Source organism: Hippocampus zosterae, chromosome 8 (genome assembly GCF_025434085.1).
Source record: "Hippocampus zosterae strain Florida chromosome 8, ASM2543408v3, whole genome shotgun sequence".
NCBI classification, from domain to species: Eukaryota; Metazoa; Chordata; class Actinopteri; order Syngnathiformes; family Syngnathidae; genus Hippocampus; species Hippocampus zosterae.
Genome location: NC_067458.1, coordinates 14,484,462 through 14,502,780, shown reverse-complemented (window position 1 = coordinate 14,502,780; position 18,319 = coordinate 14,484,462). Strand labels below are relative to the sequence as shown.

At 41.7% G+C, this 18,319-nt stretch overlaps 1 protein-coding gene and 1 long non-coding RNA gene across 4 annotated transcripts; one reads left to right on the top strand and one right to left on the bottom strand.

Moving 5' to 3' along the window:
- Positions 1 to 1,293: 1,293 nt before the first annotated feature.
- Positions 1,294 to 16,850, bottom strand: LOC127605447 (cortexin-1-like). Of its 3 annotated transcripts, none has more exons than XM_052072938.1 (3): positions 16,740 to 16,850; positions 12,504 to 12,622; positions 1,294 to 3,547 (listed from the first exon to the last, which is right to left on the bottom strand). In XM_052072938.1, the coding sequence occupies exon 3, from the start codon at positions 2,841 to 2,843 to the stop codon at positions 2,463 to 2,465; it is 381 nt and encodes a 126-aa protein (XP_051928898.1). In that variant the 5' UTR covers positions 2,844 to 3,547; positions 12,504 to 12,622; positions 16,740 to 16,850; the 3' UTR covers positions 1,294 to 2,462. The 3 variants fall into 3 exon arrangements, with proteins under 3 accessions (XP_051928898.1, XP_051928900.1, XP_051928899.1); XM_052072940.1 differs by having other exon boundaries at positions 12,504 to 12,617; XM_052072939.1 differs by lacking the exon at positions 12,504 to 12,622.
- Positions 9,367 to 11,579, top strand: LOC127605448 (uncharacterized). Its single transcript, XR_007963600.1, has 2 exons — positions 9,367 to 11,333; positions 11,383 to 11,579. It is a non-coding gene; the product is annotated as an uncharacterized LOC127605448 (long non-coding RNA).
- Positions 16,851 to 18,319: the final 1,469 nt, after the last annotated feature.

Sequence of the window (18,319 nt, the reverse complement as noted above, 5' to 3'; positions counted from 1 at the left end):
ATCGATGAGGTCAGTTTTGCTTAGTGTGCATACATATCTAAAATGCACATATGCTTTTGATTGCAATTGTGGGATAAATAAACAGCACATACAGAACTGAAGAGGAAATGTACATATATAGATATAGATATTTTTATTTTTGACTGATCATACCCAGTGTATCAAAACCAAAGCAAAAGAGTTTGAAAAATATAACATTACAAAACAGAAAGAAAGAAAAGCAATCAGCTTTGCCTCCCTCAAAGACACGGCTGAGTCACTACTTTCAAAATTGACAGTGCAGTTTTACGTAATAAGGAAAGACGGGAAGATAGCAAAAAGGAGACTCCCAAACTTGAGTCAAGATTAGAAAAATAAAGCAATATTTTACCTAAAGGTTGCTTTTGCTTCATCACCGCACATGTCAGGCAAAGAAAAAACAACAACAATCAACATAAACTGTACTTGCAGTAGTAAGATATTATGTCTACATATATAAATGTGTGTATATAGGATCAATATGGCTTCTCAAGTTATAGACACAAAACACACGACACGGACAAGAATTGAAGGAGACGCAAACTACCTGCTGTGGCTTGTAAAGCATCAAGAGTTGCAGTGATTCTCAAGAATCAACGTCTACAAATGCAATCGGCACAAACAAAAAAAAATTTAGCAATCCTTGATGAGCACACAAACTAATGGATGCTTTGTAACAGCCGTGATTAATTAAAGGGCCTTCTGCTTGAGTGGAAAGTCGCCATTCTTGTCTGTGTGTTAGCCTGATGTCAGCTGTCCAAATGTAAACCTTACATCAGCAGCTTTCAAAATGTCGGGGAAGCAGCTTGAGGAAGAAAAACGTGCATGTGTGTGCGAGCGTGTGTCTGTGTGTGTAAATTAGGGGTGGAATTTAAATTTATTTGAATCAGGAAATCAATTTTCATCAAACCGAATGGAGTCGAAATGTTACATTTTAAACTATACTGTCCTTGAATCACATCTCACTCAATGTCTGGAAATATGGATTGAATCTAATTTGATGAGCGATGTACAACAGGTATAAATGGTTTTGATATTGCTCATGATTTTTTTTCTTTCTTTGATTTGGATTAAATTGAATATTTTGGGCTTTGGAGATGTTGTTACATGTAAATAAACATGACAAAAGCCATCGCCACACTACATTGAATCAAAACGAATCCAATTTTTCTTGAAACGTATCGTATCCCACGCGCACACCCCCACACACGGACATTTAGAACCAGGATTAACTTCAGCTTCTAAACTTCTAAAGTGTGTTTTGCATTTTCGAGAGCAAAGTGCAGCAAGGGTGCGTTTTTTCTTTTGTTTTAAGTGTAGACGGACCCGGTTAGAAATGGGCGTGGCACTGTTGTGGGAGTGAACACAGCTGAATTCCATCCATCCATTTTCGGCACATGCCTAAATCTTCCAAGAGGAAAAGATCTTCTAGTCGCAATATCCATCCACCCATTTTCTAATCTGTTTATCCTCACGAGGGTCGCGGCCGTGCTGGAGCCTAACCCAGCTTTTTTTCGGGCAGTTGGCGAGAGACACCCTGAACTGGTTGCCAGCCAATTGCAGGGCACACAACAACCATTTGTGCTCACATTCACACCTAGGGACAATCTAGATGAGTTTCATCAACCTGCCATGCATGTTTTTGGAATGTGGTAGGAAACCGGAGTACCCGGAGAAAACCCACACAGGCCTGGGGAGAACATGCAAACCCCAAACAGGAAGGCCGGAGCCGGGATCGAATCGTGATCGTGCAATAGAAAACGTCCTTAGCCTGCCGGAATACCCAGAGTGGTACAGCGCGGGCTTCCAAATACGCAAAATAGACTTGCCCCGGAACGAAAATGAAGATGCACCAGTTTTGTTGCCGAGCACATGTGCGCTTGCAGATGGAAACAGGGCCCCTAGGTGTCGCCACCACAAACCAGTAATGGTAAAAATCATCGAACCAGAACTGGCATAAAACCAGAAATTGAAATCGTGTCTGGTGTCTCAGTGCAATACGATCAATGCAATTTGTTAAATATAAATAGATATTAGACTACAGTTCCATTTAGCTGTTTTATATTCTCTCAATGTCCGCCATTTGAAAAACCCAGCCTCAAATCAATATGGGTAATGATGAAAATTGATGAATGTATTTATATTTTGCTCACATGATGCTGTGCTGTGCTGTCAAGCTTGTACAACAGGTCAGATTAAGGCAGCTTCATTATTTTGGCTTTTTGTGGTCCTGCTGGTCAGTATGAGTGCGGTCATGGTATGCCTCATATTTACATTAACGCACGTCACCCAAACGAGGATTTTACACCAACATATTAGGGAAAAAAAATCAAATAAACTCCTTGAGTCTGTTCACAATCTGATTAATTGTCCACATTTTGATTTCATTTCAAAGCTCTGAAAGATTGTATCTGTGTGCATCGTTCGCCTTCTTGAACCCCTCCCTACACCAAGGCGTAATCAAACTGACCCCTTTCCAGTCCCTCCTTGTGGTCAGTCCAGGATGATGCGGGCATGCGACTGTAAGGGTCCAGCAGGATCCTGAAGCACCTGACCAGCAGGAAGACCAGGAAGAGCATGAGGAGGCCCACGAAGGCCAAAGCCGTGCGCTGCTCGGCGTCCGCCCCGACCAAGGCCAGCGGAGGGCTGCCGCTGCCGCCGCCAGCGCCACCGGGGAGGGAAGAGCCGGCCGGGGACAGCAGCAACTCGTAGTCGAGCGTGGACCCATCGCTCATCCTCCACGGGGCCCGGAGGCAGGGTTTGCACACCGACTGGATGGTTGGTGTGTTGGGGGGAGGCGAGGTGAAGGAAGGGAAGGTGTTCATGGGCAACTGATTGGAGGCTTTTCTAAATCTTGTCTGGAGTTTAAACCAAAGATTGGGCTTTTAATCGAGCTATTGTGAAATGGAGGCCGGTTCAAGTGACAACGGTGTTGCTCATCTGATGTGACAACGAGCCACACTCTTACATTACTGCAGACTATTTATGAGGGAGATTGCAAAGCCTCAGGCGATAATATTTTGAGGGCGATAATCAGGGAAGACAGGAAGGCGCGGCAAGCCAAGGTCAATGTTCTGGGAACTGATATGGTGCCAGTTAAGAAACAGGAGCAGTTGGGTAGAGAGCGGTGCGTGGACGTCAGGTCACCAATACCGAAGAGGTTTTTTGAACAGCCTTGTTCAGTGGATGAATCAATGCGAAAAGAGCAAATGGTATGTTCTAAAAAGTCATCCCACTGCCTACCGAGACAAAGAGTGATAAGTGGGTCAGAGGTGTCAAGGGTCCAGAGAAGTTCTTCTCACCATTTCCCTTAGAGATGAGCGCCAAACACACGTACAGACACGCACACGGAAAAAAAAGACGATTGGTGAAGCAACAAGAGGTAGAAAATGGTCAGTGTGAGTCTGTAAAATATTTGAACTTCATTCATAAAGCGAGAGTTGAGTCTTAGAATCGGTTCAAGATGACGTCCCCTGCAGACATGACGTCAGCAGTGGATGATTTACTGCAGCTCCGATTGACTCGATACCTGAAAGAAAAGTTGGAAACGCCGGTTAGAAAACTTAAAATAAATGGGATATTTAAATGCATTTTACAGTTCACTTTTCCACAATTCTTGTTCATCCATTATGTGCCATAGACACAAATTTGGACTTAGTTACTCTTATTCAACCGGAACGTTTTTTTTGTCGTTTTGTTTTTTACATGGTTGTCTTGCAGAAAAAATATTAAAACATTGTTTCTCATCTTACATTCAAATTTGAACAAAAAGTAGCCAAAATTATTCACACGTATTGCCAAAGAACCTCAAATCACCCAAGCCATCTCCGATTACAATTTTTTAGATATAAATGAAACTGTTAAACTGCTGACCAGTCTCATTCGTGTTTTAATGCGCAATGAAACATGTATTTTCATCTACAAGTGACCTGGGGAATGCATCAGTTTTTAAGCATCAAATAGCGCGGTAAGCCTCAAAGGTTTTCCCACCCTGGCGCGAGACCACCGAGGACCCGGAACCCTTTCTCCGGACCCACATACTAAGTTGACATAAACACGCTCATGTTCTGAGCTCAGACAAGGTCGTCCACTTTCACTTGTAGTACCCGTAAGCCGAGAGAGTTCCGACAAGAAGCCTTGATGGCCATAGTGGAGCGGGGCCAACTTTCATACATTCAATTTCTTGTAACGAACAACATAAGGACGACGTTAAGTCACACCTTGTTCATGTCATCCTCCCACCACTTTGCTATCATTAGTACCCTTAATAAGTAATAAGTGACGGCGACGTTAGCCATCTTTGCACACATATCCTGTATTGAAGTTGATGATGGTCAGATTAGCTGGAATGAATAGTGGCTACGGTTACCGGGATGGGATTACATCAACCCTCATTTGTCAGTGCACGGTTACATGGCCACTCATTGGACGCTCTCATTCATCTCAAAGGGTGACGGGAGGGGACAAAGTGGAGGCTCATTAATAATCTAAAATCACTCATCTCCTGTGACCGACTGAGTTTCAAATCACTGGAGACACGTGACACCCACGCAGGTTTGTTGATGACGAACAATGAATTTATGAAGATGAATAGAGGAGGTGACGGCTGGGCAGAGCCCACGTTGCTACGGTGATTGATTAGCAGCAACGGGAGAAGGGGAAATGCTTTTTATTTGCCACTAACCCATCTGTCTGTCTTTGTCAATGCAGGATGGAAAGATCCAATGTGTGTGTGTATGTGTGTGTGTGTGTGTCTGCGGCTGAGTAACAAATAGCCCAAAATAGGTCAAAACCTTGGAAGTCCTTTTGAAGGATATTATTACGATAATGGCGAACGTTTGGTGGCTGCCTTGTAAACAGAAGTTTGTCAGAATGTCCAGTGCTGAAGTGTCCTTGAGCAAGACACTGAATCCCTAATTGATGTACTGCTTGGCAACTCATCTGCAAGTCATTCCATTAGGTACACCTGCATCTGTGAGAGGTTTTCATTGAACAGTGGTATGTAATTGTGGCTGTGCTTTTCACGTCTGCCTCACAGCTGAGATTGGGATTTGTTTCTCGGTACCCACAATTACCGAGTTGGTAAGTGGATCCCAAAAACGGAGACTCAGATAAATGATGACAACAAAAATGTATTAGAGAGAGATTGACAAAATAATAACAGAAATCATTGGCGACAAAAAGCCAGGTCAATCAAATGAGAACAAAAAGTGCTTGCAACCGACAAGGGAAAATTGAAAACCAAAAGTCCACAAAATAAAATGACAGGCGCACAAATCCAAACACACAAACATAAAACTAGTCAAGAATTGCTTGAATCAGAAAAGAATTTACAAAACCAAAATCTATCAAGGCAAAAGCGACTACAAGCGAGGGCATGAGGTCTAGAAAACAAGGAGAGCAATCAACATCAAATAATCTGACAAAGAGAAGCAGAAGTCAGATTCCTTAAATATAAAGAAGCTTGAGTGCATGACGAGACACAGGTGCGCCGCTGAGGGGACACGCCCAACACTCCCGCTGGTGCTGGAAAACAAACAAAAAAAACACAGCAGAGCAGAACATGGCAGCAGCTTTCCTGTTTGTTGTTCCCATGTTCTCTCGAGACATTAATTCAATTGTAGACGCTTTGAGAGACAGTTTAAGTTTCACCCCAATCAATTTAAGGTTGTGTGCCATTGTCGAGGTCACCTTGGAAGTCAACTGTGACCTGTTGGTTTGGATTACCGTATTGCAAGGCAGAATTCATTCTGTTCAAGAATACGGAAACTGGCCCATCAGTCAAAGAATGATATCAGAATATGCCATGTGAAATGTCAAGTAGGGTTTAAATCCAAATTATTGCAGCTTACTGAGACACATTGGGTGCGAAATTCTTCCTTTGTGTCTGCATAACTGTAATACAGTATATTGGCTGCGCGCACCAGAAACAGCTGTAATTAATTCAATCATGTAGCACAAATGATGTAGTTCTTTGCATTGTGTTTGATGACGTTATAACTATATGTTAGTAGAATATCAGAGTGTGATTTTCAATGTTAAAAACACATTAGCAACACATTTGTTGTTTTTGGGAGGAGGGGCTGGAACAGATTAATAGCATTTCATTCATTTCAATGGGGAAAAACGATTTGAGCTAAGCACGGTCACAGAACAAAAGAAGTGGGCGGCATCTACAAATATTTGCAACGCGAATCATTGCTTCGTATTACATTTTTGAACACACCGCCACTGTCCATAATGCAGTCATCAATGTATCCAAACTGATGTGACTATTCATGAGTCCTTGAGTTCATTCATCACCTAAGGGACCTGCCACCTGTGGAGTGCTGCTAATGAACATGTTGGCAAGTAGGTCACCTTGGACACAAAAGAAGCAAAAATACGGTGCAAAAAAATCAGAGGTCGAGAAATCAACCTGCAAGTATGTACAATGGAGAAGCACAATCTAGCCTTGGAGGTATTTTTAGCCACTGAGAGAGAGAGACAAAGTGTCTGTGGAGTCATTTCTCTTTGCACTCTTAGCTCACCACCAGACGTCTCCTCATGCGTCGTAATTCGCCCGGCAGACAGGCGCTAGCTACAATAAGGATGATAAAGTTTGACAATTAAATACTCGATTGTCTTTCTCCTCACAGCCGTGGGTTGCGCTTGGACAAGCAGCGGAAGGAGTGCATGAGTGCGAGATGCCCGTAGAAAGACAAACAGACGCACGGAGAGTGAGCGAAATGTTCTTTCAGCCCGTGCGCATGCAAATGAGGAGCACTCAAGACTGCTGACCTTTTAAAACTAAATGTTACCACAGGAAAGGCAGCACACTTTGAGTTAACCCTTCGTATGGCACGCATTCAGGTAGGGCTATAAGAAACGTCTATTTTAATAATCCATTAATCTGTCAAATAATCGATGGATTGGAGACAATGATTTCATTTCCGTCGCCTTATTGAAAACATGATTCAGTTACCGGTTTGGTTCATAACATGTCAGGGCAAAAAGGGTGAGCACTCTTTTCCAAAGTAAAAGCAAGCATTTCATGTTGATTAAATCAGTCTGCTTTCATGGAGGACGAGAGAGATAAAATCTACTGTTGAGAAAATGAAATTATGAGCGTCTAGACAATTTTGAATTCAAAATAATGATCAATGAGTATGATCAATACACTTGGAGGGCCTAAGACGTTTACTTAATTATGTTTAAAAAAAGTTTTTGTTTTTGTTGTATTTATTTTTGTTTTAGTTATGGGGGAAGCAAATACCCATTTTGTGTGAAGAATATACATCGGATGTTTATCACGAAAGCTTTGGGATTAAAAAAAATAATTTCCAATGCATTTCAATGGCTGTCAAATATACTCGGATTTTGGTTATTGGAGGTACGGCCTGGTATCGCAAGTAGTAAGGTTCCGATGTATAGTTTTAAGTTGGATTGTCACTATTCACCACTAGATGGCAGACATGTCTTATTTGCACTTACATTTTGGTCTTATATGTGATTACGCTGAATATTTTTGGGGTTGGATTTGGAATGACATGCAGAAGTATTGTACCTAAGTTAATTTCTGTAAAGCAAATAAATAAATAAATCATGTTAATGTTGGTTTGATATGTAGCAGTTTTGTGACATCCTTAAATGGCAATTCTTATGCACGACAGGCTTTTGCACTGGAAAAAAACCCACAATATGTGTTTTTTTGGGGGGAGCGGCGGGGGGTTCAAACCCTTTGATGTTAAAGGCTAGATTTCTTTTGTACATACATTTTGCATGAAAAATATTATGATACCGTGAAGTACAAACATGAACATATATATATATATATATATGTATATAAATATGACAAATGTCATTTATGTCATTCATTTATATAAGGAACCAAATTTGGTCAAAATGGAAATGTGAAGAACGATAATGATAACAATGAAAATTTTGTATTTGGAAATGTTGCTCGAAAGCTACTTTTTCAGAAAGCACATCATTCGGAATTCACCCACGACTTCTGGTAAATATCTAAAGTAGCCCCAAAACTTAGACTTGCTCATGCGTGATGTCACACAAATTGATCTCTCATTTGGAGAGAGCCCAGAAGAGCAACAAAGGAATAACTCAAAGTTTGCTTGCTTTTGAGCCAGCCTCAAGACGCTACATAAAGGGAAATAGAAAATGAAGAAATCCAAACCTGTACATCGGGTTTCAGGCCACCTGAACACCCTCACATTCAAAGCAGTAAGCGAAGGTTGCAATTTTGAGGCAAATTACTTCAATTTCCATGATTCCCATTGAGAAAAATGTGACATCTGAACAAATTGTGTTTGATCTTATGGCTTCCACTCTATATCGATGCGTGCGCTATATGGGCTTATGTCAAAATAATATGTAGTGCCTCAACACTTTGCCCTCATCAGGGTGATAAATGACGACTGCAAAAGAGGAAAAGTGGTTCTCTACTGTTGGAAAGCGTTCCAATCAGTCCACAGAGAAACTTGACATTGTGGCAAAGTAGACAAATGAGCGAGAGATATTGAGGGCAAGACAAATGGAAGTGTACACAGATGAAGGAGCAAGGGGAAAAGAACGAGCTCTTTGTGATTCTCAACAACAGCAAGCAATTCCATCTGGGAACCGGCCCCACCATCTATCATTTTAGCCACAGCTCAAAAAGAGCATGAAGTCCAGTTCCTCTATCAGCAATTTTAAAGCTTTCAAGGTTATTTCCACTTTAGTATTCACAGTTCTCAGGATTCCACATCAGGGCTTGTTTTGCACATTTCTGACGCACTCTCCTTAAATAAGAATGATTTAAATACAGAAGCCGTAGGGAGAGTTAGTGTCGTTCGTGTGTGTGCGTGCATGCATGCGCGTGCACGTGTGCAAGTGCGTGTGTGTCAGAGTGTGTGTCAGTGTGTGTGTTTGTGTGTGTGTGTGTGTGTGTGTGTGTGTGTGTGTGCGAGCGTGCACACACTCCTTTCTCCAAAGACGTCAACCGGGATCAGATTTCCTGACGTCGCCTCAGGCCCGTCGTGTCATCTCCTCTGGTTGTTTGTGTCACTGTCCCTGACAGCATAGAGCACCAGTATGGCTCAGCTTAAATCTGACGTCTTTAGATAGAGTTGAAGCTGGTCATCGGTCAATAATCATGGGATAATCTGTAACATTAGATTCAATTGCACCACCAGAAATATATTAGATATGCTGGTGTTAAAAAAAATAATAATAATAATTAGGAGTTTTGAGGTATTAATTCAAGAATATGTCCGTTACTGTGTAATAGTAGTTTTCCATGATGTAAAACCTGCACTTCAGTGTCTCTTCAATTTGGTTACCAGGTGAGAGGCTGAAAGCATTAACAACCGAATGTTGTTAAATTATAACATTTCTAAGGTCATCGAAAGACTGATTTAAAAAAAGGGGTTATTTTTTTTCTCTTCCCATGGAGCCATGTGAGTCTGATTTTAACGATGTATCTAACACACACCTCACAACCCCTGATATTATTAAATCTACAGCGCCCACACGCCCGCTCTATCGCTCTTGCCCACCAGCATTTACAGCACACCTCAATCATGTGCGTCATATCTGACCATCAGTTCCATCAGTCCCCCTCAACACTGCGCACTGTTGTCACTTGCGTCCCTTTATAAAATTGCCCTTATCACCCTCTCCAACCCCCCTAGTCCTCAAAGCCCTCAATCCCTCCAGTCAGAGTTAATCAACATCAGACCAATCACCTCCACTTACATCATATATTTAATTCACAAATCCGACACATGAAATATTCATGCGATGAGTCGGACGGGTCCACAACTGGTAGCAAGCAGGTCAAGCAGACAAAGGCCCAGAGCTTTGAATCTATACAAATTCATTTCCTGAACAACTTATCTGAAGTTTGATGGATTTTTTTTCTTACTAAAATCAAGGAATTGTAATTGCACAATTTATATTAGTGCTTCAAAGTAAAATTTAATCACAAGATAATTAAAATATTACTAGTGTAGTCACATTCCAACAATGCACATTACATTGGTAGTAGACGATACATCTAATTTAAAAATGTATCTAAATCTTGATGATTCTATTGTATGCAGCCACTTAACAAAATAAACGAGTAAATTCAACACACCTTTTTTTTCAGTGTACCTTACATGCAGACATGTACACAAATAAATACATAATCTGCCAATGAAGCCTCACTGTGTGTCACCCCCCTTGTTCCGATGAAATGAATAGCTGCGACCGGTGTTCGCCTCAATCTGTTAGCTTTCAAGCTAGCATTGGAAGCATCAGCTACCTCCCACTGCCCGTGAAGTGAGCAGTAACACGTTACGCCACCGGAGCTAAAGACAGTAGAACGTTGTGCCTACGGCGTGTTGTAAAACATACATAGCAAGCGACTGCCAAGTATTTTTGTTGTTTTCAACCTGCAACGTGACAAATTACATTTTTTTAAATATTCATGCCAGTCAATGTTACAGGCGTGACGAGGGAGCGTATACTGATATTCGGAACAAAATATGAACCATCATTAAGCTCTATCGTCTGCACGAGTTGAACGCTGGGCGATGACTATTTTTCTGTATTTTCGGACCACACAATCGTTAAGAATTGTCAAAAATGAAAAAAATAATGGATTGTGCATAGGATTTAAAAGCTATTGTTATCGCACCCTTCATGGAAAATAATTTCTTCAGTAATTGGAGGAAAAACATTATGAGAAACACAACAGTACGCTGACTGATAAAAGTTGAATTAAAGGAGTTGAAAAGTGGATAATGGTGAAAATGGACGGATATAGAAGCAGATAAGAGGAAGGAGAAAAGGCGTTAAGGAGAATACTAATCGCTGTGATTCACCCCTTCATTCCGCAGCTACCTGGGGAGCTCGGGAGGTCGCATGGCATCAGTCAGATACATCTGGAGGTCGAATAGAGAGAACAAGCAAGGAGGAGAGGCAAAGAAACAGAAGACTTAAGGAAGATGAGAAGCACTGCAATATGGACATGTCAGCACTCTTAAAGTCTGAAAACAGCAGTTCCTTTCCATCAGGCCGACCGTCTGTCAAATCCACCGGGACAGAACGGAGACGGTGCCAACCTGTCATTCCGGCCCACGACGAAAGCCATATATATTACATGCGCTACCCACACAACGCAACACTCAAGAAGCATCAAGCTGGCAGGGCAAAGAGTCAGCAGGAAAGGAGCGAGACGGTTTTTGCTGCAGGCCTCTCAAAGATGCGGATGATTAGACAGGAAGTAGAGCAATGTTTTGGGGTTTCAACAAGAGGGTCCACACCGCAGAGGTTGGAGAGATCATATCAACACGGTAGTAATTGTTCCGCACAATGCAGTTCTAACTGCTTCCATTCGCCGAGGAAGACTCTCAACAAGATGTTGCAGTGTGTCTGACAAAAAAAGGGGTGGGAAGTGATAAAAATAGAGCGATTCCGATACCATTGATACAGCTTATTGATAAGATTACTTAATGGTTCTCTCATCAATTCTCTTTGGGTGAGGGAATGAAATGATGCATCATTTCACACCTCCAGTAAATCAAAATGACAAAAAAAAAGGCAGAATGTGTTACAGATGGTTTATATATGGTACATTAGAGGTAAATGGCCCAATAAATTGGGGAATCGATTTCTCTGCAACCCGTGGATTAACATTCCACGGGTTATGCAAGGTTTCTTGAATAACTATCTGTAAACAATTCAATATTAGAAACCCTTAATCAAACCCAGATGTCACAATATTTCTACTTTGTAATGGCATTTATGTTTGCTGTATGCTGTGAGATTTTTCCATTTTTTTCCCCATCCATTTTCTGTACAATTTATCCTCATTACAGTCACAGGTGTGCTGAAGCCTATTCCAGCTCACTTGGGGTGGTCATTGGGGTACACCATGCTGGTCGCCAGCCAATCTAATCTTATCTGAATAATATGTTTGCCTTCTGTCACTCTTGTTTGTTTGCGTGGTGGAGTGTGGAGGCAAAGGGAGGACCCAAGTGCAAAGAAGCAGGGAGCCAAGACAGGAACAGGAATAATTCCCTTGGAGGAACTTGTTTTCAAAAGAAGAAAACCATATAAACAAGGTGTGTGATTATCAAAACATTAAATTCATCAAATCTAAAATAAAAAAGCAGGGTTCAAAGTAACATAGAAACAAATGGGATACATTGAACTCCCGAGAGCATGAATGATAACATGACAAGCCTTACACGACACATGACAGCACATTTGGGAGACGTTGGCTTATACAGTAGGTACAAATTCTGTACTTAACATTGGCAGTGTAAATCCACCCTATGATGTCCGGTATAGGCTAGTCCATGTCATGCACTTGGGTGATAAAATGCAAATTCGAACCATAAAGCTCAGCGAGACCCTGCTGACTAACCTGATCGCCCCGTGACAAAAGAAGCCACCAAGTGGTCTCGGAGGTAGCGCTTAAAGGCACTAGAAAAGACATAACAAAGACATGGACACATCACCTTGCTGAAGTGAAGGCCATCTGTGCAGCTGATTACATTATTGAGTTTACGGCGGAGCGAAGAATGGGGGCGGTGGGTCGGAAAGCCTTGCGCACCAGAAGAGGCCAAACACATCTGGGCTGGAAAAAATGGGAAAGATTATCTGCACACTTTTCTTTGCGGATCATCAGCACTTTTCATTGACACATGTCCTCACCTTTTCTTTTTTTTTTTTAACCACAGGATTTCCAGTTAATAGACTCTCCCTGGGAGCTAAGCATGAAAGGTGGGTGTCTGGATAGGTGGCGGGGGATGTCTTTAAATGACACCAAATGGGTTGTTTATGACCTTGTGTGCTAGAGAGTCACATTACATACAACCAAATTGAATCACACTCACTGTGACATTGCTATTATTTCAGGGGCAATAAACTGCGATATCAAAAAATATATCGACACGCAGGGCATTTCCCCCACAGAGCCACTTGAAAAAGTCATTTTCCAACTGAAGCGTATTATAGCATTTAAATTACGGCTGTCAAAACAAGGAGGCAAAGACAATTTGGTGTCTTTAAGAGAGGCCTGACAGTGTCATAAAGACGCCACCATGGCGGGCGATGAAGAATAAATGATAGCAGATATGGCAGCTAATAACACAGACAGACTGGCACAGTGTGCGCTGATTCACTAATGTGCTTTTTGTTACGTTGCACATCCTCCTGGTAAACCTCAGGAGGTCTTTGCGAGGCAAACCCACCACAGGGTTTTTATTTGCCTCGGTCACTCCGCTCCAGTTACAGGTCATTACGGCACGACGCTGGCGGGGGCCTCCTGGAGATCAGCATTACCTCGGCCGTTGTTGTGTATTTATCAACAACAGTAATCTGAGAGTGCACATGGAGGCAGAGTGGTCAGTGACTACAACATGTAGGTTGCCGAAAGGCTTTGATCAGGCAGAAATCATTTTCCACGTGTGATAGAAAGAAAAAAAAATGACGCTTTGCGGGGACATACACTGGTCTCATACGAAGTCACGACTTCTCTCATTTTTATTGCACTGTTCCCCCACTTTAACATGGTGATCGTTCATGGCACTGTTGTGCAAAGGATCATTTGAATGTTTTTTTGACAGTATACATACTGGTCAGAATTTTGAGTTATACGCCCTCAGTGTACTTTGTAGTTACCACAGGGTGCCAAAGCGGGCAGCACTGAGGTCGACTGGAAATGATGCAGTATAATTCAAAGCAAGAAGGAAAGGAAAAAGAGGAAGAAAAAGTCCCAAAACTAACTGAGCTCCAGCAGTAGCTGTTGTTCCCACAGAACGCAAACAATATATGCCTACGAGTTTGGCTGTATGCTCTGTTGTGTGTTTTGGTAAACGCTACATTTTGTTACCCTGGCTATTATGTTTCCATGTATGTACTGTATTAGTATTAAGTAAGCAGACTTTAGCCAAAACCATATGGTTTGGTTGAAAATGTTGGTATTTAAATATACCAGATTTAATTCCGATGCAGTGGTACCTTTACTTACGAACGTCTTTTCATACGAATTTTTAAAGTTACGAAACGCCTCAACAGGAACATCTTGCCTCTTGTTCCGAAAGAAATGTCAAGATACGAAAGTTAAAAATACACCATGCACCGAGTTTCCTGAACGCAACATACTTTTGCTGCTCTTCCATTGGCTATTACCTAGCATCTTCCTGGCATGCCATTGGCTAAGGGGGACCTCGACCAAATGTGTCTGTGCAGCGTCCTCATCATTCGCCTCTTGGGCCATGAGGCGTTCCGATCGTTTTGCGTAAACATGAATCACCAAGAAAAAGCGTTCACCAGTCAGGCGATCGCTCACTCTGCTGCTGTTTGCCTTGGACAATTTCAAAGGATTGTTAAAAGCTGACAAAAGCAAATGTCCTTGGATCAGTTCAAAACGCCAGGCAAAAATACTTATGTACTGAGAGAACATGAACTAGAGAGGGCAAAAAACGATGAGTTAAATTGGCTAAAAAGGGTAATGACCATTATTATTCTTTACTCTATTCTTTGTTTTTTACATTATGCTCAACTCTCATTTATTGTGCAATAATATAATTGTAACATGAATTTGTTACATATTATAATGCATTTTTATGCTTTTATGTCTGAATTTTTGGGGCGTGGGGTGCTTGGAACGGATTAGGGCATTTATATGGAAAACAGGTCTGTGCTTACAAATGTTTCTAGTGAAGAAATTCCTTCCAGAACCAATTAATTTCATAAGGAGAAGTACCACTGTATTTCATTTGTCAGTTTTAGAGTTTACTTGGAGAGACAAATAAACAGCTTCAACTCTCATTTGGCAAATTGTACAATCATGTGAGTGAGAACAGGTATGACGGTATGAAGGAATGTATTTTTTCAAAGGTTTAAATGTATTTTCCAAAGTCTAACTTTGTTTAAAACACGTGGAAGGGGTAAAAACACTTTCCAATGGCATTTACAGGAATTACAGAAATTTCACTTCGACTCAATTCATTAACGTACTTTTTATAAATAACTGATCACACCTTCCGAGTGTTTGGAAAACCACTATGCTCTTGTAATTTTTTTTCAACATCTTTCTAGAAATACAGATGCTCAGGCATATTTCAATATAGAATACAGGTGGCACATATTGTATGCATTATATATTGAAACATGTCTGTAAAGGCAAATATAAGGACAAAGTCACTTTCAAAATGCCCGGGATGTCGAAATAATTACATGCATCCCTCCATCCACTTCAGTGCAGAACGACAGCCACAATAATGAATTGATTGTTGAACGAATACCTGTCTGACAGTGTCTGAGCAAAGCCGAGCAAGTGTACCTAATATTGTGGCCTGTGGCACAGATGTCAAGGATGGGTGTGTGCATTCAGTTTCGTGACTAAGACTGAGGGAGGCTTCCTCGAAAATGCCACCAATGCACAGCCTGTGGTTACAAACACCGGGCCACATAGGAGACCTTGATTAGATTTAAACCAGGGATCCAAGCAACAAAAGTAATATCAATACATGAAAATGCAAACTCATGCTCCTATCGTCGACATATCATTCACCTGAAAACTACCAAGTACCAGAAAGACACCATCACTTATGTTACTTAACAACACATCTGCGATTGAACAGGACATCTTACGTCCCCCTTCTGTCCAGCATCAATTTGCAAAACTGAGATTACATCATGATGGGAAAATGAGATTTACCTTTCCGAGTGACAATGTTGAAATGAAGATTCATGCAAATGGTTGGCTGATTATGCACATGTACTTTGTACAAACCTAATGAGCCACAACAGAGCGAAATAATAAATAAGTCTACCCGGCAGGGTTATTCAATAACCTCAAGGCGTCTTGTTCCTGACTAAATGGGAATTCCACACAAGCAGCGTCATTGCGATGGCATAGCACGCTGGTGCATGATGTGACCATACGGCTGCAAATAAATCCAAGAAAGCATGTGGTTAAATGCATTCTGCTTGATTTGCAGGTCAAGTGTTCATTTGATAAATACAAATTTAAATGAATCTGTATTGTTTCTAACATGTGTCGATACTATTTCCTAATACGAGTTACCATGTGTTGCAAGACATTATTTGCCAAGAGAGAAAAGTATCCAATTTTACTTAATCTGTAAAAAATGTCAATTCGCTCACTTATCTATGACAGCTACGCACAGTAGTAGGAAGAACTATGGAAAATAGATGGTGGAAGGGACAGACTGAAATTAACCTATGTATCAACTTTTTGGAGGGTTGGAGTGGGGGGGGGGATTTTTGTTTGGTGGTGCGCCATGTGATTTTTCCTCCCCCCTTATTAAGGTGCCGTGGCTCAGGAAAGGCTGGGCAACCTGGTTGATTATATTACATTATATACCATGTTTAACTAAACACATTCACTCCCAAAGACGTTTTTAAACGTCTTTTCAGACTTGGTCCAGATTTGGCTGGTACTGAATGAGTAAATGTATAAAATGGTATATTATATATTACAACGTCATACTTCAAAACGGAGGCTCCACAGACAGTCAGCAAAATTCTATGGCATACTGAGCTGGACAAACATCAGAATGGCAGGCAATGCAACTTTGCTTTAAAGCTACGTCAGACTGCAGTCACTTTAAGGTCAATCAGGAGTATCCCGTCTGGATTTTGTTGTTGTTGCTGTTTGTTTGCTGTTGCTGTTTTTTCCCCCCAGGCAAGCCTTTTAATTGGAACACAAATGTTTTACCAACCTGATTCCAGGCGCGTTTCCTCAGCGCAGCCTCAAACTTTATGACGCTGTCCTCCTCCCTCCTCCTCCTCCTCCTCTCTTGCTGCTGTTCAGCTGCGCTTTTGCACAAACTGGAGACTCCCTGCAAAAAGCAGCCGCTCTCGTCAAGCCTCGCCCACGCCGAGTCGGCAGCCAATCACTCAGCGACTTTCTCTACTTTGATTTTACTCATGAAACGTGACATCCAAAGCCAGTGTTTTGTTGTTTATGAAATCTCGCGAAATTAGCCATAACATTTGGGTACACTTACATTAATGAGATATGGTGCATTTTGCACCTTTTCAAAACTTTATCGGGGATCCATACACACTTCTTCTCACTGTGCCCCTCCCTAAATGTTATATTTAGTACATGACAGCGAAAATCTGGCTTCAAACAGCCTGCGGACAGGACTTTGGACACCCTGTTGTTTGCCTGTGTGTGCCCTGCAATTGACGAGCACCCATTCCAGAGTGTACCCCATCTCTCAAAGTCAGCTACGATAGGCTCCACATCACCTGTGACTAGTGACAAACACACCATAGGAGTTTTGGTCAGTAGAAGCTTTTGGTTGAGTCTCCAGGTCAGTTTGGGTTAAGGCAGGGTTGTTAGGTTTGGGGTTTGCATTAGGGTCGGCTGTAGGGTTTGGGTTGTTGCATGATAGATACAATTCGTCCATTTGACGTGTGCAAATATCATAAAATGCATAGCTGATTGAAACACCACAGCCTGTAAATATCTCAAAATTGTTCTATTCAGATGCACCATGAACAGGTTGGTGCTCCTTCGCAACCATAAAATGACATTTAATAGACCTGGTAGACTTATTACTGTGCAGAGTTAACACCCCTCTGTGTCTGTCCTTGAAAAGTCTTTTTGCACGCTTCAGACCAGACCGGACTGTTGTAAAATCGCCGCAGGCCTCCATGGAGCTTGTGCTTTGCGTAGGGTAGAACATTATTAATAATATAGTTATTTTTCTACATCTGTTTGAAAAATCAATTATTTGAAAGGTGTTCGTATGCGATTTGGTTCTACATAAAGGTTTCAGAGGTCATTGCAACCTCACTCATCATTTGATCTAGTCTCTCCTCAGAAGACAAGCTACAAATGATCACTCTCTGATGAGATTCTGGTTACATTTGTGAGTAAAACACAAAATCTTCTTACGCTTCACATCACAGCACGCGACATTTTCAAACCATTTCTAGTGGCCTACTCCAAAGTCCCTTCTCCGCTCTTCCTTTTTCCTGCGGGGGATGTAGTGACATCTGTGCAATCTGTGCTGCCTGCTGCCACCCTTCCATCGTGACGCCAGTTGCTGCTGGCACGATCGGTTCGTATGGGTTCCAGGTACAGTGGGTTGGTGGAGGAGAATTGTTTGTGTGTTCACAGTAAGGAGACAATTACCAGGCGGACGGGCCGGCCATGCATGTGGAGAGGCCTTAATTAGATTTATGACTGTGGCCTTTTGGAACTTGCAGTACGACTTCCACTTTACTTATGTAATTAAAGAGGGACTTTGCCCTGTTTGCTTGGTGCATGGGGAGCTAATTGTAGACT